Genomic DNA, 25097 nt, shown 5'->3' on the forward strand with positions numbered 1-25097 from the left:
ACATCACCAAAATATAAACCACAGTTTGTGGTTTGCAGCACTCAGCAAGCACTAAGATGTTTGGAAAGGAGGAAACAAGGAACAAATAGATAGCCATGTTTTTTTCCTGAACGTTTAAAAAAAATTTTTTTAATGTTTATTTTTAAAAGAGACAAAGCACGAGTGGGGGAAGGGCAAAGAGAGAGGGAGAGAGGGAGGCAGGGAGGGAGAGGGGGAGAGAGAGGGAGAGGGGGAGAGAGAGAGAGAAAGGAGAAAGAGGATAGAGAGAGAGAGGAGACACAGAATCTGAAACAGGCTCTAGGTTCTGAGCTGTCAGCACAGAGCCCAACACGGGCCTTGAACTCAGGAACAGCGAGATCACGACCTAGGCCAAAGTCAGACACTTAACCGACTGAGCCACCCAGGTGCCCCATTTTGTGAGCCTTCAAAGTATTCCTTATAACAACATTTTCTAAGGAACTCACAGTATGTTGTAAGGCATTATTTAATAATGCCTCAATAATTTCTTAATAAAGAATTATCCCTTCCCCATTTTTAACATGAAGACAAGCTTAAGGATGAACAAGTCATGTCCTAGAATGTGTTTCCAGATTATTGGACAAAAGGTGATACATAATCTCTCAACAGTTAATTCTTCTTGTCCTCAGAATTTTCTCTTGCCTAATACAACTGGGTGATATAAACAACCAAAGCTAAGATGCCTCAGGAGTTCTCACACTGAAATGAAGAGTTTTAAAGGCACACACACACACAATGATCAAATCACTTCCTTTTTGTAACAAGACTACGGTCAGGTGAAAGAAAGAAAAATTTAACTGATCTACTATTCAGAAGTGAGCCACTCTCTTTGACTTCCTGCCCAAGATAACTACCTTCTTCACTTTGGCCCTGGCTGGAGGGGAATGTGACTTAAGGCAGAGAGCACACGAAGGCCACCATTTTGTAAAGATCATAGGAGATACAACAAGAGAAGAACTGAGCTGCTCAGGTGCAAGGAAGGGTGAACATCAAAAAAGGAGCAAAGACAGTGAAGAGTGGACTGCTTTCTCTGAAGCTTACCTGAGTTCCTTTGGCTGAGAAATCAAGGCTTGAAATCTCAAGATAAAAAGCTTACTTTTGACAAAATCAGTGCATATTGGTTTTAGTTGGAAATACCATAGAAGCAGCTTTTCTGGCAACCAATCTGTTTCCCTTATACAGTATGCAACTATGTGTGAAAATAGCTCATGAAACCCTTCAAAGAAATCTTCAGGAGTTTAAGAAATAACTATATGGAGTGAGGGGGATTCTAATGTTTCATATGAAACCCTTTCTACCAGAGTCAAGTTACCCCATGTAGTACTTAGGTTAGAAGTGAAAAAGAAGCTGGATGCCAAGTCCAAGTTCTAAGATGTGAGGCCAACTGAAACGGAAGGAAAATTACTACTGCTGTACTTGTTAAATGTAAGATTTGAGAAATCAAAAAACTCAGAAAAAACAAGACAATGGAGTGGGACCTTCATCAGCCGGAGCAGCTAACACCAACTGAAGAGGCTTAGGATTATCCTTCGAGCAAACAGTGCATCAGGCAGGAAAAGGAACTGGGTCGGAGTTTGTTTTCTCCCTGGACCTCCTGGTCTGAGTTGCAGAAGAGAATTCCATCACTTACTATAAATGAAACAAATCATATTTAAAATGGAGTTGACTTTGAAGTAGAGAAAACTTGGAATAGAATGAGTTCTGTGCCCTTTACAGTGCCACAGATCCCCTAAGGAAGAGTTACAGTCAGTGATTTCCAGGTAGAAAAGTAATATGGCATTGAAACCAACAACCCTGAAGGAGATAGACAGAATACTGTATCTGATAATACTGCTCAGAATACTCCTAATAACAGTCAAGTTTATTGAATATTATCAGGCAGATACACTGCTGAGTCCTTTTATAAATTGATTCTAGTAGGCTGCCAAGAAGCATCCCTGATATTCTCGTTATACAAAGTAGAAAATGAGGCCTAAGTGGTTTGTCTTAGGTCACATTAGGTAAGCCGGGTAGTTGGGCTGCAGCACCCATCTCACCTCTTAATATATTACATAATTGCATAAATTCCAAAAACTACTTAGCCCAGTATTCAAGGCTAAGTCTCTCTGTACTCCTCCTCCTTCTGCTAGCTGAAACCTCATTTATTTGTTCCCTTGCATAGCAGAATTTGTAGGAGTCACCGAATACTCACACTTGGATTTTTCTCTCACTCTCTCTTAACCTGGCAATAATCTGTCTTCCATCACTGTCACTTTACCTAAACGGCTCACTTTACCTAAAAGTCAGCAATGACCTCCACATAGTAAACCCAGGGGTCAATTCCTGGCCTTGAGCTCATGTGAGCTGTAAGTAGGATCGGACATGACAGTTACTCTCTTCTCTTTGATTGCCTTTCTTCACTTGACTTCTGGCACCTCACAATGTCATTATCCCAAAGGTCACTTCTCTTCAATCTCTTTTGCTGGTTCCTTCTCTTCATCCTAACCTCTAACATCAGGCATCGATCAAGCTCATCTCTTGGTGATTTTCTGTACCAGATCCACATTTACTCCTTTGGTGATCTCATGCAAGCTCATGGTTAAAGTTAAAAGTCACGTATGTGCCACTGATCACAGCCCAGACCGCTCTCCCGAACATCTGCACAGATAGCTGCCTATTTGATATTGTCACACGGATGTCCAATAGGCACTTGAAATCAACACACTCACAATGGAGCTCCTGAATTCCTAACTACTCAGAATACCTGATTTACCTTCACCTTTCCAATTTCTGATGTTGGAAGATTCATACTTCCAATTAGTCAAGTCAAAAGTCAAGTCTTCTTATTTTTTTAATGTTTATTTTTTGAGAGAGAGAGAGAGAGAGAGAGAGATTGAGAGATTGAGATTGAGCATGAGAGGTGGAGGGACAGAGACAGAGGGAGACACAGAACTTGAAGCAGGCTCCAGGCTCTGAGCTGTCAGCACAGAGCCTGACGCGGGGCTCAAACTCCCAGACTGCGAGATCATGATCTGAGCCAAAGTCTGACACTTACCTGACTGAGCCACCCAGGCACCCTGTGATTAGTCTCAACAAAAAATGCATTCTCTTTCTCTCATACCCCAGAAACGCTATAGGCTCGAACTTGAAAACTATATCCAGAATCTGACCACGTCTTATCACTCCACAGTTACCGCTCACACCAACAGTGCCCTGTTTCTCTCTCAAAGATGTCTTAAACAATGAATTATAGTTGTCCTAGTACAAGGCCATGATCTCATTCCCCATCCCTGTCCCACTGTTGGATTCCATCTATTAGTTTTACCTGTTTCACTCCACTCCAGCCCTGCTGGTACCCTTGCTAACCTTTGGTAAACCAGGTGCACCACTGCTTTGGGGACTTTGTTCTAATTATTCCCTCTGTCCAGAATGCTCTTCTCCCAGATACATACATGGCAAGTTTCTGACTTCCTTCAAGCTTTTGTTCAGTCATTAGATGTTCAATGAAAGCCTATTTACTACTACAGTGAACCTATCACTTCACCCTTCATCCCACTTACCCTGTTCATCTCTTTTCTGGGTCCGTTGCACTTAAATCCTTTCAAAATATTAGAAAATTATACTTATTTTTATTTAATTTATTATTTTGTCCACTGATGTATCTCAAGGGTAGAACATGCCAGGCACATATGTAGATGCCCAGTACATATTTACTGAATGAAAAAACAAACGACATATATGCTAAAGACAGAAATCATTAGGCCTCCTTAGACTTCCTTTTTATTTTCCTGGTTCATGGTCTTTCTTCTTGTCCTGATCCTTCTGCTTGAAACAGACACTGTCAAAAGGTCTCACCTTGGTTCAGAAAACCCCCCTCCCCCTCACCTCTCTCCCTCCCTACTCAACAGGTTAAGAATAAAAGAGACTAAGTGGAACACAGAAACTCTGAAAATAATTATTATTTATAATTTTCCAAAATCAGTGATTAAAGTGAAAGATCCATGGTGTTCTCACCCAATTGCCTTGTAAATGCCTGGCACTGAGTCTTAACCACTTACCTATGAACTCAGGTTCACTTTTAAAACTGCCCATTGTTTAGATGCAAAGGAATCCCTGACCAATACTGCCACCTACTGATCAAGAAGGAGAGAAATCAGTACAAGGAGGCAGAAAATGAAATCCAGTTTAACAAAAATTAGGAAAAGACAATAATGAAAACTTTCATGAAGTCAGTAAAATAAACTGGTTTTCCCAAAGAGCTATAGCAAGGAGTTTACATTGAATTCTATAGCAGCAATAAACAAAGACTGTGTACTTGTAAAAAAAGATGACAATGATCCACTTCAGAAAACAGGAAACCTCTTTGAACTATTAACAGGGCAACAAGTCTATAAACACCAGATCTTCAACTTTTCAACCGCAACTAAGAATTAAGATGTTTGAGATTCATAAAAAATATATTTGCTGTTTTTATTGTCCCTCACATACAAACAAAAACTAATGTACCTCAAGACTTAAAGTTCACTAGGGGAAAAAAAAAAACCACTATAGAAAAAATATCTGGGTTAATTCCAGGGCATTTATATTTGAGGCTCTATACTAAGTTTCTCCTCTTTAGAAGTATAGACAGACATCTTTCTTGGTCAATATCTTAAAGGATGTTGTTCAATATCAATGACCACGTACCATGAGTTCCAAGGACTCAAAATGAAATGGCCTCTTCATATATACTTTCCAAGATCTGGTATTCTTTTCCTTACCAAAAGCCTCTTGTGTTTCCCTCCCTGCCCCCACATATACCAGGGGAATAGTAAATGTGGTAAAAAGCTAGCTGACATAGGCTTTAAACAGCCATTTACCTAATCACTATATTCACTTTTTTTTTTTGAAGTTGTGCACTCCCTAAAATGTCTTCAACACTTATTTGAGTTTATATCATCAATTTCTTTCAATAACTTAAACTCTATTAATAAGACATTTTGAGAAATTAATATATACTGTCAAAATCAGAAACAGAATAAATATAACATGGTTTTAAAAAATCCCAAAGAACGCAAGTTTGCTCAAGGAAAAAAGGCAGGAAACCATTTTAGATCTTCCGCATGTCTTCCCACTTAAAAAATGACGCAGGAGAAAGGAGCATAAAAGAAGTGGCTTTTAGCAAAAATAAAAATATAAACAACAATACAGCACATTCATAAACATACAGGATTAAAATAATGCCAAGAAAAGATAATTTAGAAAAACGCATTTAATTATAAAAATCTTTTAAATAAAAAAGCAATGGCACAAATCACCACAGTGTTATTGAAGTGATCAGATCCACAGGCTTATGTTCTTATAACAACATGCTAAAAATTTATGACTGTTCTCATTAACAGCATTTTCCCTCCTAATTGGAGTGACATCAAGAGCTTCTGAGAATGTGTAATTGTCCCTAAAATACTACTAAAAGTATCATAAACACAGTCTGTGCAACACTCATTTACATCACCTTTTATTTACTACACTCTAAACTCATAAAATATTGAACATCTCTCACTTCGTTCCTCTTATTTACAGTTCGGAGGCTCATCTATTGTCACAATATGGTTTGCGCACTAAAATCCCTGGGAATAGTACTTTCCACAGCATTTTTAATAAATTTACTCTGATTATCTAAAGTGAGTACACAAACAAAAGCTTGTTCTTATGACTGTGCCATACTCAAAAAAAATAATTCTTCCTGCAGCCTTATTTATGAGTTAGAAAAATCCCTCTTTCAGTAGAATATATTCTCAACCATTACTGGATTATACTATCATGCATATTTATACTAATATGACAACAGGTAAAGCCAGCTAGAACTTCATAAATTTCAGTTAGAAGAATACAGCATACATGAGGTGATCTGGCTTTCACTGTTATCCATAATCCAGTTATTCGACATGGATAGATTTTAATCATTCTTAGTATATAAACATTGAATAGTTCAGTAATAATTGGCAGTTTCTGACAGGCTTATTTTCTTGATAGTGGATACGGTTCTGTGCACATACGTCAGATGAACTGAAAACCACGCAAATCACTTCATGTGATACAGCAGGAAGAAGTGGGATGTTATTGTTTGAACAAATGATTCAGAGAGCGGAATATTAACATGGGATAGTGACAGGAATCCTGTTGAAGTCCGTCTCTTTTAAGATGTATTGTCTTCACGACTTGCCAGATATCTGGTATTTGTGATCTTTTTGGTTAAAAAGCAAACCGGAGTTGAGGGAAGGCAGACAAGAGGAGGAGAAAAAGGAGAAAAGAGCACAGATTACTAGGTGTATGATTTTAGGAGAAAACAAGTGAGAGGGAGGACAGGATGGTTTCACATAAAACAAGTGGTCACATCTGGGCACCTTTCACACAGCAGAATGGTCTCCAAGCTAATTAACTCCCCTTCCTCTCACTCCAGAGATACTTGGGTGCCCATCATATTATTAATAATGAACATAATTCCGGCGGCAGCACAAATCTCTAACTTTTTAAGGCTTCAGAGTGTCATTATTCAGTAGTCGGGTACATTTGAACAAAGAGTCCTGCCATTTCTTTTATTTCCACTCTTGACCCAGCAAGTATACCAAGGAAGTCCTCGTGGGTATTTGCAGCTTCAGTCTCCTATGATGGCTTTGACTTTATAACCCACTCTGCGTTGGGGTTGAGCTGATACAGGTCCTTCATGTAAGTGTCCTCATCGAGGCAGCGTTCTCCTAGCAAAGAGACTTTATTGTATCAGTTGAATACGGTACAGAAGCTGGGGTGCGATTTTAAACTTCTTCCTCGTGGTTTAACTCTAAAATCTTAGACTTCAAAATATCACTCATCCTTTCCCATCTCCCATAATATTGTAAGACTTGGCCAAAATATTGAAAAAGTCAACATAGTAGTCCTTCTCTAAAGGAAAGTTTTTCAAATTAATTTAGGAAGTTGAAAATACTTCGTGTGAGGGGCTTTGGTTCACCAAAAGCTTATTCACCGTTATTAAGAGTGGCAACAGTTTGCGATCTACCGAAGAAACAACACTTCATTCTCAATATCGAATAGTAAAGAGCAAGATTAAATATATAAATATTTAAATAATCCTTGCTAATAGAGTTAACAGTTCCAGGCTTCTGACAGAGTTGCTGTTTATTTAAATTTTAAGAGTGAGTCTCCATACTCCCACATTAAATTTTCAATATTGACCAACATTTTTACGTCCCAGAAAAAAATTCCACAAAACTTCTTAAAATATTTTCAATTATTATTTTGAATTAAACACCATTTCATTTAGTATTTGTTAACAGTTTCACCTGTATCATTTTCAAGGGCTAAAATAAAGAGAAAATAAAAGGATATTTTACATCTTCATAGAGAGGAGTACAACCCACTGATAACTGAAAAGGAGCATGTAAAATATAAAGCACAGTCAAAATTAATCCACTTATTCTATTTTGATTTCTTAAATTACCAGCGTGTCTGTATTCGTATGTGTATATATCTGCGTATGTGCGTTTGCGCGTGTATTATTTAGTAGGCAATCAACAATGGCAAAAATAACTTGTGCTTTCACTAAAAATACCCAGGACTGAGCCATAACAAAAATGTAATCCTGGCTTTAAACAAGCACAGCTACTTCCTTTATTAAGATGTGATGTAAGCATATAAAAAGGAAAGAAGTTCTGAAAAACTTCATTATCATTCTAGAAGTTGCTACTATTTTAAGGGAATTTGTCCTTGCTGAGGTTCAACATTAGATGGGCATTTGCACAGAGAAGCTCAAATAGAGCCTGTAGAGAAGAGTCAGACCACTGAAAAAATCCACACTATTCATCAGCTATCTACAGTGCACTATATTTAACTTCTAATTTCTTTTTTTCCCCCCAAAGATATAAATAAGAAGCATGGGCAATGTCGAATCCGCATATGCGATACAAAGAGAAACAAAATGTGCTTACCAATATTTCCTCCGATTTCATACAAAAAAACTTCCCCTTTCTTAAGAGTCTGGGCAATCCCACTATTAGGGACAAAACAAACTGATTAGTTGTATCATCAAACAGCTTGCAAGTAAATCACTTTAATGTGCTTGGGGAATTCTAGCTTGTGTGGAAAATTCATAACTTAGACACACTGTAATTATCTAACATTTGTATTTTCCCATCTGTTAAGTGTGCCAAGTAGGTAATAAAAATGTCACACCTGTAAATTAAAATAAACAAATGGACTCATACATCTGAAGACAAAATAATAAATCAGCATCTAAATTTGTAAAATTAAAAAGAAAGGGAACATAACACTTTAGCTACCAATACAATTATTAACATGATCAACTACTTTGCATGGGGGCCGAAAAAGTTCTCATCAAACCATAAAAAGAAATGTTTCCATCTTAGTTTTCACACTGCACTTATTCAACCAGTATTTGTCATGTGTTTGCTTTGCTGACAACTCCAACACTATGCAAGATGAATGTAAAGAATAGGGCAGGGTTCATAGCCCTCCCTGTGCTGGCCATCCAAGTACAGGACTCACATATACTCCAAGTAGAAGCAAATATTCATTATGAAGGCTTCACAAGTAAGAGGTGCATTTACAGACTCATGCTCTTCAAAGAATAAACTCTTCCAGAACATCAGGTTCAAATAATAAAAGTTGGTAAGATTCAGTGGTTTTCAAAACTCTGTCTATGAATTACCGAAGAAGCCTGCTAAAAATTCAGACCTGGAGTTCTAGAAACTCTGGTGTTTGTACGCCTACAACAAGTCCAAGAATCTGCTTTTCAAATGCTCTCCAGTGGGCTGTGGTGCCTGGAAAGGTTTGTGAACCGCTCTTGCAAGGCCCCAAACACACACTCCCTGGAATTGCAGGGAAAAGCAGATCTGACTTTTACTGAAACCATTATGAAAACTACGGTACAGCAGAAGCTGTCCTAACCAACCATCCAATGACTCACCTTGGTTATCCAACTCCAACCACTCTGTTGTCTGTGACATGCTAGACACTTAGGGCTTCATACGCGCTCACATTTAAGACCCTAACCGAGAGACAACTCACTTTTTTTCGAAACTGGCATATGCTTGTTTTTAAAATTAAATAATTATTTACAATATGGTATGTAACCCAATACACTAGGAGTCTACTGAAAGAGTCATTATTTCTATGAAGACCAAGCTGAATGTTTTGGGAGACGTGATAAGAAAACCAAAAAACCAAAAACGAAAAACGAAAAACCAAAAACAACCTAGTCAGGCATTGCTACACTTTAAAGAAACCTCAACTGGATTTCCTGGTAAATCTAAGGTTTTGCATAATGCTAATCAACAAATCCATAATTAAAGAAAAGGCAACAGTCTTTATCAAGACTGGCGAGTAAATGTGAAATTTACTGTATATTTACTTTATGTCATTCATGTGTTGTTGTCTTGGCAGAGAAAGTAGGGGTGGAAAAAGAGGAGGAAGGTAAGGTTCCCAACTGCCCCTACACTGGTGGAATCCAGGTGGTAGAAGAGGGGAATGTGGTGCAAGAGAAAATACATATAAACCCTTACTGAGAATTTCACTTGTATGACCCAAACAGACCGTGCTGTGTGCTTCACGGCCATTTTCCTAGTTCGTTATCACAGGACTGTAATTCGGGCCCTATTATGGTCTACTTTTACACATGAAAAACTTGAGACTTAAAAGAGATTACAAAACTAGCTTAAAATGAAACAGAAAAGTTAGCACTCGGATCCAGATCATCTCCCTCCAGTATCCCCAAGCATAAAGAAAGGAGCTGAGGAATGCTTGGGGGTTTGAGGGTGGACAATGGATAGAGAAGTTTACCAGACTTCCCTCTGAGTGCAGCAGGATGGCGAGAAGGGAGGAGGTAGAAAAATGGACCCCACTTGAGGGGGGGCAACAAATTATTATTTAATAAAAGCATCCCAACCGGAAACTCCAAATAGGCAGGGGACAACTGCCACAAATCCGGTGCCTTCTATAACAGTATGCCCACCACTATCATGCTATACTTTAAATATTAAAGTCACAGTTCAATATATTGTGCAACTTCATAGTCATGTATTGCATCATCTGCAATCACAGCAACAAAAGTACAGACTAAATTGAACACTTGGATCCTAAAAGTAATTGCTGTATAAATTAACTCTATCTAGCCTGAAAGAGCGGCTTCTGTCTGCAGTGTGGCCAGATCTCCAGGTACCCACTCTGGGAGAGGACGGGCAGAGGAAGGGGATTGATTTCATGAAGCAGACACCCCCTTTAGGGGGCAAAGACATCTGAAAAATTCCAACTGCTCCATGCCTTCATCCCCTAAAACTCCATCTACTCCCAGACTCTGCACCAATGGCCCCAGATCCGTGATGGTTTCTAGATCCTGGTGAGTATGGAGAGTGTCTCAAGGGAAACCTTCGGAGACGAAAACACACCTTCAGAATTCAGCACCATCACCTATGAAATGCGTGACCTCACAAAGTCTCGGTTTTCTTATCAGTGAAACAGAAGTAACATTCGTGCTTACTTCACAGTATTGTTGAGAGGGGAGTTTGTGCTGGCTTACCAAAAGCCCAGATATTACCAATAAGCCTCTCTTCTAGTTCATCACCATCTGTTACTGCACCGGCTCATCTCTTCTCCCAATTTATAAGCCCTGAGGGAAGATACTTTAAAATATATCTTTATACCTCTTCCAACATCTAGCAGAGGGCCCTAAACAGAGCCCAGACATATTGAATACGTGTGGTATTGCATTAACATTGGAGAGGTTTTGGCAGAAGACTTCACCGATGCCCTTGAATACTAGAATGCAGAGATGAAATTCTATGGAAGGCTAAAACAGAAAATTCATAAGCTGAGATGCCAGTATCCCGGATTTCCCTGAATTGTAAAAATAAAAAAAAATTAAAAAAAATTAATTAATTTTCAGTGAGTGGAGATGAGGGGGACACGGAAAGCCCAATACACTTGTTAAACCTCCAAAAACTTAAAAAAGGGTATTGTAAAATGTTTCAGAGAGTGTATGCTCTAAAACCAGCAGAGGAGGACAATAGCTTTCAAAGGACTCCTCCTACCCCATCAGCCCCAGAACAAAGGAGGCTGGGTTGTCCCTAAAGGGAAGGCGTGCTCTATGTCCTGGAGACTCCAGAGCTCAAGGAACTGGTTATCCTCTCTCACTTCGTATACCTTGTTTTGTTTGTTTTGTTTTCTGTTTTTGAATTTAAGCATTTCTTTTTGTTACAGTTCCTAGAAAAAGTGGTATTTTTTTTATTTGTTTGTTTTAAACCCACTGTATCCTACTTAGTGATTTTCCTAATGGCTCACACACAGTAATTAACCTCCAGTCACCACATTCTGGAAAGAATATTGAGGGGTCTCACGTGCCAAGGCCACGGCAGGCACAGGCGCGCTCAGATATCCTGCCTGAGACGGCTCCCCTTGTGCATAAACTACCTCAAATGAACTCAAGTCATTCCAACGGTCTCGTTATCAAGTCTGTTCTTTTCTGCTGGGAAGATGAAATTTTGAAGCACTTCACATCACCCATAGTATTTTTTTTTTTTTCTTTTTTTAACAGGAGGGAGAGAAAGAGCGCGCGCGTGCGAGTTATATCGTGGAATGATTAAAACAAAACAGGCCTCTACCTTTCTTGGCTGAGAAACCTGGCAAGGACATCACTGGCTTTTAGTTCTTCAGTTAGCTGTATTGCCATGGAAACTTTCGAAAGATGGGGAGCTTGCACTCGAATCACTCCCTGAGGAATGTCAGCCTGCAAAGCAATAATGACACTGGAACAAAGCTGGCGGCAGCTGGAACATGTAACTCTGTACAATGCATTACATGGGAAGTGTGCTTAACTACTATGCATTTTACTTCACTACATAAAAACCTTAACTACTGTATAATGTAATTTGCTAAATTACATCAAACCTCAAATATCCTCTTAATGGTGATAGGGGAACTTTATAATGCCTATGCAGTAATGCTTAATTATTTTTAAAGATGTAAAGAATGACAGCAATAACCATTACTGCCATATTAAGTGCTGATTTCTGAGTATTATCTACTAGAGAGTGCTTCTTCATGCAGCAATTTATGAAATTGAATCAGAAAGAAGTTACTTTGTGTGCTATTGCAATGCATGCGTTTAAAAAAAAAATCTTCCTGTGCATTGACACAATTTCACAGAAATGTTTGTTCCTGGGAGTATTTTTTTAAAAATGGCACACGCGTTCCTATACATTTGGATTGTGTCTGCTCCTCTCTTGGCTAGTAAGCTTCCACTGTGACCACACACTCTGAACTGATGATGACCAATTCTAATTCCTTTGCCTATAGATGTTAAGAACTGTATGTTTAGTGAGATAATGAAAGATTGTGAGGACTGTCATATCAAAGTATCAGCTATGACACCTGACATATTAGGCTTAATTAATTTCTAATGGTTCCACTACAATCAACAATTTATTATTTATAACTGTACGCCATGAACAGGCCTGACAACAAACAGCATGCATAAATTATGTTTAAAGATAACGCTTTAAATGTTACAAAACCTTGTTTCATTAAGCTAAAATTTACTGGGGCACCTGAGTGGCTTGGTCAATTGAGCACCTCATTTCAGCTTAGGTCATGATCTTGCAGTTCATGAGTTCAAACACCACATTGGGCTCTCTGCTGTCAGCGCAGAGCCTGCTTTGGATCCCCTGTCCCCCTCTCTCTGCCCCTCCCTTGCTTGTGCTCTTTCAAAAATAAACAAACATTTAAAACAAAACACTAAAATTTCCTAAGTATTGATTACCAGGCACTGTGCTAGGTCTACTTACTTAGTAGATAAATAAGACACAAATCTTGTAGCAGACAGTATTTTCTGTGCTCACAAAATGATTTTGTTAAGGTACATGGTCTTGAATTGCTTCCCCTCAACCCCCGCCAACATAAAGCATGGAAATACCACACATGGAATCAATGTGACTTCTTTTAAAGTTCAACAAAAATAACATGGCTTTAGAATCGGGCTACAACAAAATGTAGGCATCCCCCAAAAGATTTACACTTGCTTCGCGGTAACAAGTGAAATGTAGCACCAGAATAACAAAGAAAAGAAGCAATACTCCTAAGACCGAAAAAGGAGCATGGGATTATGTAAGACCATGGCTTTGCTCCCCAAAGGGCTGCGGACACCTGTTACATCTGCGGAGACACCACAGGGGGCCTCATGCCAACCTGCGAAACCCTGCTGCCCTCACCTGACCACTCAGTGAGGGGCCACGGGAGCCCTCCCTCCCACGGAAGACAGTGCGTTCCAAGGCTGCCCACTCGCCAATCTGCTAGGAGAGGGACTGTTCATAGTGTCCTTTAACTGGTCTTGCTGGGGAAATGTGCTCAGCCCCATCCTTGAAGGATGTCCCAATCCCAACCCACGCCCAAACCTCTCAACGCCTGCTTCTCTCCCATCCAGCCTCACCCCTTGGCTTGGTCTGTTGACTTCCAATTTCTGGGGCACATTTTTGGCCCGATAACTTCGTCTAGTTTCTGACCTCCACCTCACCCGTAGGACGCAAATCTAAGTTACCTTTTTCCTTGATTCTGTGACAATTTACTTTCACTTGTAACCTGTGGAAGATGAGCTGCTTCTTGCAATGGATGGGGCATTTAATGGGCTAGTGTGCCTTTTTTTTTTTTCAAGGCAGCTATTAAATCAGTGGTGTATCTTCTAACTCAGGGATTATGCTACATGCACTTTTGCCTTGGGTTTCATCTCTAGGCTGTATCCTGCTCTGGTCATTCACCTGCTGGCCTGGCCTTCCCTATTACCTCACAGGAGGCAGAAAACAAGAAGCTGACAGACAACATGAATGTTGGAGTGAAACTGTAATATCAACAGTTGAAGCACAGAGTCTGTGTCCATAAAACCCTAATCCACCTTGTCCACTCAAGTGAGAAACAAATACTGGCATTTTGGATTCCATTATTATGACGACGATGATGATGATGATGATGATGATGATGATGATGATGGGCCTTGAGTGGCAGGCTAGGGTTTGCAGATACCCAGATACTTTATGCTGATTTAGCAAAGTTAGGAAATCTGCTTGACTCATAATGTCAGATATCCTTACATACAGGTTTTCTATGACAAAAATAATAGTGACAAAAACTTCCCAGAATTACATCTTATCCAACCCTAAAATATCAAGAAGGCAGGCAAATCTGTGCTGATATTTTAATTGAAGTAGATGATAATAATTTTTTATATATAGAAGGTCTACAAGGAATGAGTTATGAAAGCAAAAGGATCCAGAAAAATACATTGCCATTGAGAGTTCAGAGATATGACAAGCTCCCTCCATTGTCTGCCTTTCCCCCCACTATGGTCCCACTATGGGACCCACAATGGTCCTGTGGCACCATTCTATTGTTTGGATTAAAAAGGCCAATCAAATTGGCTACAAACACCCAGGCTTTCCTGTCTTCATGCATGTTTTACTCCTCTTCTGCAATATCTTCTGCTACCAATTTCTTAAGGCCCAACTCAAATATATCAAACTCCATAGAACCTTCCATGATCTACAGGGTCAAAAAGAATCTCCTCTTTCCACTGAAATTGTTTTGTAATGGAATTCTAATATATGACACCTGTGTTCTAGTTACATGCCACATACCTGAGTCACATCTGTATATCTGTAGCCAACTATCAAGTGTTTATTGATTAAATGAATCACTCAAAAACAGTTCTGAGAATGCTATGCTAACATTATAGCATTTCCCTAGAATAAAATAACATATACCAATGTGTATTGCCTTGATAGCAAAAAAAAAAAAAAAAAAAGCATTTAGGAACATTTTCTTTTAAAAAAAAAAAAAGTTGCCTCCATGTACCACATGGTATTTCCTCTACAGAGAAGAGACAGGAAGGGAAAGAGAGGAAGGAAGGAATTAAGTGTCATAAGGAATACTTCAGTCAGTTACTCCTGCAGGGAGTCACCAACATTTGCATGCATTTGCCTGAGGATTCCACCACTTTTCCCATAAGGCACCTCATGAAAAACTGAAGGCCTCGAATACTGTGGCTGTGGCCTACGCTTTCTACTTGAGTTCAGAGACCGTGCTTTAGAGAGTACAGCCAGGCTTCCTTATAAATCACAGCACTGGGGTCAGTGTGGTATTGGGGGGTCACACCCCAGAGCAGCACATCTGACACAGGAATCCAGCATCTCTCCCACAGAGTTAGGAAGGAAGAGAACCACGGACTAGCTTCTCAGGCACTTGAGAAGTCTCGTGTGTAGGTGAAATGTTAGGTAATCTCCGTATTATGGCTTTGCCAGCAGATGGGGAGTGGCATGCATACAGACTCCTTATCACTGTGAAACTACACTTTCTCACACCTTTCCCTGAGTGAGCAGGGGATGAAGCTAGGCCAGTTTTGGATCAGCTTGAATGCTGCCCGAACTACCAACTCATTTCACATAGAAGTCGAGTATCAGTGTCTGGGAAAACCTTTCCATTGGGCCAACGATGGCACATAGCACCTTCCTAGGTTGATTGGCCACACTCCCTGATGACTACGGAAACTTCTAGCAGGGAAGGCATGTGTCCGTCTATGTGTATTTATGTGTGCTTGCATGAATGTGTAGGACAGAAACACTTCAGTGTTTGTTTCTATAGTAAGACATCCCATCCAAATTCTCACAACGATATACAGATTCAGAGTCCGACTCACTTTGAATCTGCCATGCCCTTCACCCTTGGAGAAAAAAAAAGTGTTTACTGGTAGATATAATGGTTAAACATGAAGAGTTTAGAAGTTGTTTCTGGAAACTTTTTCTTTTTTTCCAGATATCTTGACAAGTGTGGTCAAATGATATTTACTAAAGATGGTAAACAATAAATGATGCCAAAGCTCTAGTGTATGACAATTACTATTAAGCTCCAGAATCATGCTGTATCAAATACTCAAGCCATTAGTATACTAATTACATTGAGCTGCCAAGCTTTGAATAGACACAACATGCCTGATCATTAGAGCAAACAGTCTGTTCTTAACTTGAGCCATAATAACTGAATCTGTGAATAGTATAATCTTTGTAATTTTCCTGTTTCACATTTTTTGGTCTTAACAGCTGTGACTCTTTTTTTTTTTTTTAATGTATTTATTTTTGGTGTTCTGGTGAGCTGAAGTTATGTGATGTAGAGCAAGACCAAGGAAGAGCAGTATTTCACTAACACACCATTAAAATTTTGTCACAAAGGATTTTACAACTTACAAAATAATAATTTCTTATGCATGCAAAAACTGTTATAATGGAAAAAATTATCTCATATATGGTCCTCATATGTTTTATATATGGAACTAAAGTTTATTTTAAGGGGCGCCTGGGTGGCTCAGTCGGTTAGGCGGCCAACTTCGGCTCAGGTCATGATCTCGCGGTCCGTGGGTTCGAGCCCCGCATCGGGCTCTGTGCTGACAGCTCAGAGCCCGGAGCCTGTTTCAGATTCTGTGTCTCCCTCACTCTCTCTGACCCTCCCCCATTCATGCTCTGTCTCTCTCTGTCTCAAAAATAAGTAAACGTTAAAAAAAAATTAAAAAAAAAATAAATAAAGTTTATTTTAAAAAACATGATTTTATTATTTGGTTAAATAAAAAATGATTTCAATATTTCTTCATAACATGTTGATAAACACTGCATTGCTCTTAGTTTTATACCCTAGATTAGAAATTCAACGTCAAATCTTTAAAATGGATATTTCTTTTTTTTTTTTTTTTTTCTGCGTTAAAAACTAAGCAAAATGTAAAGCTGACATTTTAATGCTACAGAAAACCCTTTTATCTTCAAAGGGGCAAACTGGAAATACAGCTTTCTTAAGAAAAAGGCCAGATATAACACATATTTTAGAAAATTAAAGACATTTTAGCAAGGTATCTTAAACTAAAATGGCATATTCATCACCTTACTCTAACTGGAGGTAGAAATATGGAAGCCATTCTCTGTGATCTTGAACTGCCTCAGTCCTGATTATAATTGGGCCTTTATTATCCAAATGTTTAAACTTTATCCAACTCACAGATTCAGAGAACTGTAAAGAAGGATCTGAAATAACTTCCGAAGTAATAAGCATTTAATTTACAACAAAATTAAGTTCTGATATTTCTCTCTTCTAATATAGTATTTTTTATGCACTATAAAATCAAAAAACATCTTAAAAAAACAAGATTTTGTGCTTCATATTGTAATTTGATTTTTCACATGGGTCCCCAAGTAGATCCAGACACTGTTTCCAGACCTGAAGCAAAGGCTTAAAACAATACCTGCAATGATGCTCTGGGTCAGAGCTGTTAAATGAAACCAGAAATGGAATTATAAACAGACTTGTGACCAAAGACAGGTGGCCCATGATACAAACAGCCCAGAATCTACATCACACTGCTGCCAACTCCAAGATTCTTCTGAAAAGAATGGCAGAAAGTGCAGCAACAGATTTCTTTTCCATGTCCGAGATCCTAAACATTAAAAGGTTACCAGATCATCTTGGACTTTTAGCAAGTCACGTAAGCTCTCTAAAACTTGAGTCCCTCAACTGTAACTTACGGGTGTGACACAAGATCATCCAGAGTTAACGCTGAAGTTAAACCACAGAAGGAACATTCCCTCTACCAATGAAGGGAGACGTGAGCAAGCTCAGCTTATTTCATGGAATCTCTTTCTCATAAACATGCAGCTTCTGTTTACTTTGAAAGGTGAGCTTGAATGACAGTAGAAAAAAATCATACAAATCTAAGTCCACAATGAACTTGAAACCTACACAATTCAGCAGTTCATAACAAGATGCTCATCAAAGCAAGCTGTCCTAGACCCTTATCAGGCAGAGATGCAATCTGAGATAATTATGAGTGAAATGATGGAATGCCTATGATTTCCTTAAAAAAACAAAAAGGAAAAGTGTGAGAGACAGGATGGAACGAGATTAGAAAAATAGGTTTGATCACTGGAGATGGGTTTATGGCTGTTTTCATGAACAGGTAAGAAAAATTCCATAACAAACAATTAAATATACGTTTACACACATATAAATACCAAATGGGGGAAAAAATCACACTCACAGTGTTTGTACAATACATATGCCAAGGTCCTGCTCTGGGAGACTCTGATTCAGTGAGTCCAGGGAGTGAGCCAGTCAGGTTTTGTAAAAAATGATACTACAAATGCTCTTATTACATCCTTTGGATGAGATACTATTAATCTGGTCTTACCCTGCATTTTATAGAAGAAATTAAGACCCAGAGAGAGAAAATGATTGGTCATTAATGTCTCACTGCTGGCAGAACTAGAGCTATATCCTCAAGACACGAGTTCGAGAATGTGATGTGGTTGGTGCATGTGTGCATGCATTTGTGTGAGACATCAGTTGCAACTGCAAGTTGAAGCCTATCAGAAAGTGATGATTTTTAACGGCCTACAAAGTCAGAACTGACTTTTCAAATGCAAAACGCTCTGGGCCTCCATCCAATGTTCACCATACTCGGCCTCTATCGCACTACTAACCACGCCCTTTTACCTACTTGACTCTTCCTCGTGGGACTTCTAAGATGCTATAATCTTAACTTTCTCTGGCTTCCTATCATTTCTTGGTTTCTTTTACCAGCTCCTCTTCCATGGCCCACCACTAAAATACTGGATCCTTTGGCTTTAACGGCAATCTCTCTGCTAATCCCAAAAGCACACCTCCAGCTCTGGCTGCCCTCTGAGCTTCCAGCCCATGTAGCCAAAGTACTGTCACACCGGCAAGTCAACTACAAATGTCAGAAACTGACTACCTCATCAAAAGTGTGCTCCTTTTGCTTAATGCTTTAACTCAGTGATATAATTACCCAGAGTAAAATCAGTTGAGTCTTTCTAGATTCCTCCTCATTCTACACTCCTCATATCCAATTAGTTTCTACATCTTGTGGGTCATTCTGGCTCACATTTAATACTTCCTTCCAATCCTTCTGCTGGGTGTTGGCACTGACCAGGAGGACTATTAAAAGCTATATATTAAACATATGTTAATAGTGGCTGTATAGGGGTGGCTGGGTGGCTTCATTGGTTAAGCCTCTGACTTTTGATCTCAGTTCAGGTCGTGGTTTCACAGTTCATGAGATTGAGGCCCACACTGGGCTCTGCCCTGACAGCACAGAGCCTGCTTGGGATTCTCTTTCTCCGTCTCTCTCTCTCTCTCTGCCCCTCCCCCACATGTGCTCCCTCTCTCTCAAAATAAATAAACTTAAAAAAATAAATAATGGCACTATTACATTTTCATTGTATTACTACACATTAGCCCTAGACTAGGATATATATCCTTCTCAGAATTTTTCTGTGATATTAAAGAAATAGAGAATAAGAGTAAAGACACCCAGATTTAAGGATATATAGATTTGGATTCAAATTCCAGCCCTACCATTTCCTTTTTAGATAAGCTTAAGTCATTTAAGATCCCTGATCCTCACTTTGTCTGTAAAAAATGAGACAACTGCACCTCATACTTCAATGAAACTGCACCATTCCTGATCTCTGGCAAGCATTCAAAATTATGATACTACCCCTTAAAAATATGGCAATTTTCACGAATTTGTAACTTTTCTTCAACATATTATGGGTATCTTCTGATGTCATATATATACACTTGTATTTCCATGGTATTTCATTACACAGATATGCCATAACTCATGTAACCAATCATCTCTACCCTTGTGGATTACTTCTAATTCTCGTCAGTATACAGAATATGGCAGTGAACTTAAGCATAACTATTTACATGGTTATGTTATTATTCCCTTTAAATGAATTTCCGAATACAATGAAGAGCATGGTTTTCAGGCCTCTGCCACATGCTAACAGCTCTCCAGAGGAATTCTACCAATTTATGTACTCCTATCAGCAATGAAATTAGCTGGCATCTCTTGCCTAACCTCCTATTTTTCACTCAGCTGACATCGCAGCAACTATTTATCTTTACCTTAGAGAGAGAAAGTGCACATGAGTGGGGGGGAGAGGGGCAGGGGGAGAGGGGGAGAGGGGGAGAGGGAGAGAGGGAGAGAGGGAGAGAGGGAGAGAGGGAGAGAGGGAGAGAGGGGGGGAGAGGGGAAGAGGGGGAGGGGGGGAGAGGGGAAGAGGGGGAGGGGGGAGGGGGGGAGAGGGGGAGGGGGGAGGGGAGGGGAGGGGGAGAGGGGGAGGGGAGGGGAGGGGGAGAGGGGGAGGGGAGGGGAGGGAATCCTAAGGAGGCTCCATGCTCAGCACACAGCCTGACACGGGGCTCAATCCCATGACTCTGGGATCATGACCTGAGCTGAAATCAAGAGTCACGCTCAACCAACTGAGCCACCCAGGCACCCTTACAGCAACTATTTTAAAATTTACACATAATCATGTAACTCCTGTGGTCACAGCTTTCCTCAGAATAGAAGCAGGCTCCCCCTAGTGACGGATCCTGGCCTTCCTTCTGCCCCTGCTCTCCATGCACCTCACTGGCCAGTATGCCCTAACCTTCCCACTAAACACACCCAAACATTCCTCCTTATTTATCTAATACACACCTTACACTCAACACACCCAGACTGAAAACTGATCCCCCATCAAGAGGACAATTCCAGCCTTCCAATTTCTCAAGCCAAAACCTTGCAGTCATCTTTTACTTCCTTTTCCTACAACTCTTATCATTTCAACTTGAAGAAATTCCAATGGATCTTACTTCAAAAAACACAGAACCTGACCACTTCCTCTCCAGGACTAATATCCTGGTCTCTCACTTGGATTAAGATGTGATCCTCTCCCCACCTCTGCTGACTCTCCTATAGTCTATTCTCAACACAGTCATCCAAGGGAACATTTATTTTTTAGTTATTATTTTTAAAATAGATTTTTTCTTAATTTGGAAAAGAGAGGGAAAGTGTACAAGCAGGTGTGGGACAGAGGGAGGCAGAGGGAGACAGAGACGGAGACAGAGACAGAGACAGAGAGAGAGAGAGAATCTCAAGGAGGCTCCACACTCAAAACATAGCCCAACCCGGGGCTCAATCCTAGGACCCCAGGATCATGACCTGAGCCAAAATCAAGGGTTGGACGCTCAACTGACTGAGCCACCCATGTACCGCCGCCACCAAGGGAACATTTTAAAACATAGATTTTCAAGCCTTTGCTCAAACCCTGCAATGACCCCATTTCACTCAGGATAAATTCAAATTCCTAAAGATGTAAACCACTTCCTTGGTACTAAGGAGGCATTTTATTAGAAGAACCACTGAATTTCTCAGAAAACAAAAACTCAGAAAGACTAACAGCTAATACATGATAAAACGAAGATTTAAATCCTATGTCTTAAAATGACAATTGGCTTCTAACGAGTAGAGATAATTCTCAGACCAACTCTCAACTAATTAACTCAACGTACAAACTAAAGAAATCCAAGTTAACACAAATCCTTTGTAAATAACAAAATCATGTAAACGTTTCATCTCCAAAACACAACTTTTAAATTTTTATCTGAAGATTTAGTTTTTTTTTAAATATTTATGTTTGGGAAAGCACAAGCTTTAGAAGGGGCAGAGAGAAGGGGACAGAGGATCTGAAGCGGGCTCTGCACTGACAGTCTGACAGCAGTGAGTCCAGTGTGGGGCTCAAATTCACAAACTGCAAGATCATGACCTGAGCTGAAGTCGGATGCTCAACTGACTGAGCCACACAGGTGCCCCTAAAGACTATTTAAAAGGACAGCATAAATGCTTTCTTGGATATATAACATACCTCAGAGAATCACGTTATAACCACCTTACAAAAAAGACAGGGCTATGAAGTCACCTGAGTTAATATGAATAAGCAGAGCTACAAAGCAAAATGATATTCACATATTTGTAATAGTGTTAGAGTAAATGTTCTCAATTAAACAAAAATGAAATGTCAAAAACCCTTTCTAATCTATAAGATCAAGCTTCCCCCCCCACAAAAAAAAAAATTTGAACACTGTTTACAATTCCCCTTAATTAAATTTTATGTTCTTAAAGATATTTTAAAATTTGACCAAAAATACTTAATGCCAAAAATTGTTATTTCATAGTGGTGAGAGCTATAAATATAGAATATATATATACACATACATACGTACATATATTTTTTCACAATTACTAGATCCCTAAGTAGGCCAAAGCCAAAAAAAAAAAAAAAAAAAAAACCAAAGGCTGATAATTGCATTTCCACATTATTCCACAAGATGTCAGCATGTAACTGAGTAACCTCAGTGGTGGTGATGGTTGTGCAGGGTGTCTCCACCTTAAACAGAACAATAGAAACCCTTTCACATCATGATCTTAAGTTAGAGCTTTGATAACTCACTTCTCCAATGTGTTTTCATGTAGTATATTTTCTTATCTTAAACCCAATTCTTAATATATTCTTACAGCAGTTTATAAATGCTCGTATTTAGAAATTTCTTTTGTGAACATTTTAATTTTCTTCATTCCAACATAAATCTCACCAAATCCTTCCAGGGATCCAATTAAGAGCCTTTAAGTACTTACTGAAGTCCAGGAAGGATCCTGGTCATAACCAACCACTGGTCTGTTTGTTTGTCTGGGTTATTTTCCCCCATTTTACAGATGAGGAAATTGAAGACAAAAGATCAGTGATTCATAACAGGGACTCTTCCCTCAGTAGAGATTACACATTCAGTGGGCAACTGGAGTCTGCAGAGTCCTTTGTGTGGGTGGGTGGGTGTTGAGACATTCTCCTCTTGTTCTTTTCGTTTCCCATTAACAGCTCATACGCTGAGTCACCAACACCTGAGCAACTGTTAATACTGATCATTAGTAGAAACACAGTTGCCATTACTGAGGCCTTTACCTTCTAAGTAGTACAAGGCCCCGGAAGCATGTAGAAAGTCATACTACAGAAACATATGAAACACTTTTCTTGTATGATAAGTAAAAACAATACTGAAATCTGCATAAATACACATCTTCAAGTTTTTCTTACATCGTTTGTACTCTTATCTTGCTTTTCATATTTTTCTCGGTCATAAGCCATTTTCTTCAGCAGTTTCTTCATGGCTTTTTTATCTTTTTTATGATTTTCAGTATTTTGCTTTCTCACTTGGTTGACAATAAACTTGGGAATCTATGGAGAAATAAAATCAAGTTTGGGAAGGAGAAAGAAATGGCACAATTTTGAACTATGGAAATAATTATTTTTTAAATTTAGAGAGAAGTAAAGGTTTTGTCTATTTGATAAGACTATGCCATTTTACACTTACTCTTCATGAAATATGCAAAAATGCATCTCTTTCTCATTCACTATGAGGACACAGCATCCACATGATATAATTTACCTCCCATTGTGTAAGTAAGGTTCAGAAAGAGGCTTGGTAAAGTTCAAGGTCATAGTGGCTATCTTCTATGCCTCATATGCCAAAATTAGAGACTGCCTGACATGAGGTGACTGGCATTAAAGGCCACCACCTTGATGGTTGGTCCCTTTAGCGGCCACCTGTCAACAACCTAGCCCTTAGCTAACCTGCAGTCCCTTCTAATAACTAGCCAGCCTCACTTGTTAAAAGGGAAAGAAAAACTCACCAATAAATGCTGAGAGTTATCTAGCAATAATCTAGGAACAAATGATTCTCAGAAATTACAATAGCAAAAAGAAAATATTTTAGAAGTTACCAAATTGAAATAACGAACCAATCCTGGCATTTAAAAATGGAGATTCGGTAAGCGGACATTTTTTTTTTTTAAATTTCAGTGTAGTTAACTTACAGTGTTCTATTAATTTCAGGCGTATAGACGTTTTTTTAATTGCACTTGAAATCACCTCTGTTGGTTAGCTTTTTAAGGAAAATACAACCATAAAAAGTCTTTAGAATCTAGATATCATCACTCATTATCAGAACTTAAAGAGATATACTTACTGTCCACAGAAGTTTTTGATACTTAATCAATAAGTGCATGATATTAGCTGTCCCAGCTGCCATTACAAATTCTCGCTGTTCGCTGCACTTCAAACCCAGTGCGTGACACATGAAGAGATTTGGGGCCATGACCATTGCTACATTCATAGTTGTCATCTTATTTTTGTCTCTATTGTCTATAACTCTTTGGAGAAATTCAAGCAGGGCCTAAAACAGAAATAGCTCTTTTGAGATTTGTGTTCTCATGAAGATAAGAGATTAAAGCACTGTAGCATATGGGATTTTTACTTAGTTAAAAAATAACAAGTTGTGCATAACCACAGTCAACTAGCTATAGCCAATGGGCCTTGTCATCAACAGTTCCCCATTTGGGTAACGAACTCCAGGATGGTCCGAGGTGGTGCTTTGTTTCTGCCAAGGGCTATGGCCCTGGGGAATGAGGCGGGCAGGACACACATCTGAACTAGGCAGCTGGGAGAGGAATGGAGGCAGATGTATCAGACCTAGAACCTACCAGAGCCACGGAGCACTGAAAAGCAATTTAAAATATCATAGTAAGATGCACTTGCTTCAGGAAGAGCTTCGCTTTTATCTTTAGGAATTCAATATATATATGTATATATTCAATATATTCAATATATATATATTCAATATAATATATATTCAATATTATATATATTCAATATATATATTCAATATAATATATATTCAATATATATATATTCAATATAATATATATTCAATATATTCAATATAATATATATTCAATCTATTCAATATATATATGTATGTGTGTGTGTGTGTGTGTGTATATATATATATATATATATATATATATATATTCCCTTAGAATGGCTTTAAGGTACTCAATAGCTAGCTGACATGAAATCTAAAAAGAATGGAGACTGTCACATGGAAGAAGGGGGAATGGAGAGACAAAAAGAGAAGAGAGTTTTGAAAAACTGAATGTGTAAATAAAAAGGAACTTCTCACCCCAACGGGTTGGTGATGCCACCCACTTCCCACCTCTGTTGGCAACACTCCTGTGTCCTCTGAGCCTACCCTCCATAAAGGCCACAGGAGCTTACTTCACCCTCCTCCTTTCAGTTCTTCTTTTCCCTTTATCCTTGATTTCGGTCTCAAACAATCACAATAAT

At 39.0% G+C, this 25097-nt stretch overlaps 1 protein-coding gene across 1 annotated transcript in view; it reads right to left on the bottom strand.

Moving 5' to 3' along the window:
* Window positions 1-5233: 5233 nt before the first annotated feature.
* ARHGAP18 (Rho GTPase activating protein 18) overlaps window positions 5234-25097 on the bottom strand; it is a 124117-nt gene continuing 104253 nt past the window's right edge. Inside the window, exons 11-15 of the mRNA XM_007078641.3 lie at window positions 23941-24147; window positions 23010-23150; window positions 11649-11773; window positions 7962-8023; window positions 5234-6734 (exon numbers count right to left, since the gene is read on the bottom strand). Of these exons, the coding sequence (XP_007078703.1) occupies window positions 6643-6734; window positions 7962-8023; window positions 11649-11773; window positions 23010-23150; window positions 23941-24147 (627 nt within the window). The 3' untranslated portion in view covers window positions 5234-6642. The remainder of the gene's footprint in view (window positions 6735-7961; window positions 8024-11648; window positions 11774-23009; window positions 23151-23940; window positions 24148-25097) is intronic.

Source organism: Panthera tigris, chromosome B2 (genome assembly GCF_018350195.1).
Source record: "Panthera tigris isolate Pti1 chromosome B2, P.tigris_Pti1_mat1.1, whole genome shotgun sequence".
Lineage (NCBI taxonomy): Eukaryota > Metazoa > Chordata > Mammalia > Carnivora > Felidae > Panthera > Panthera tigris.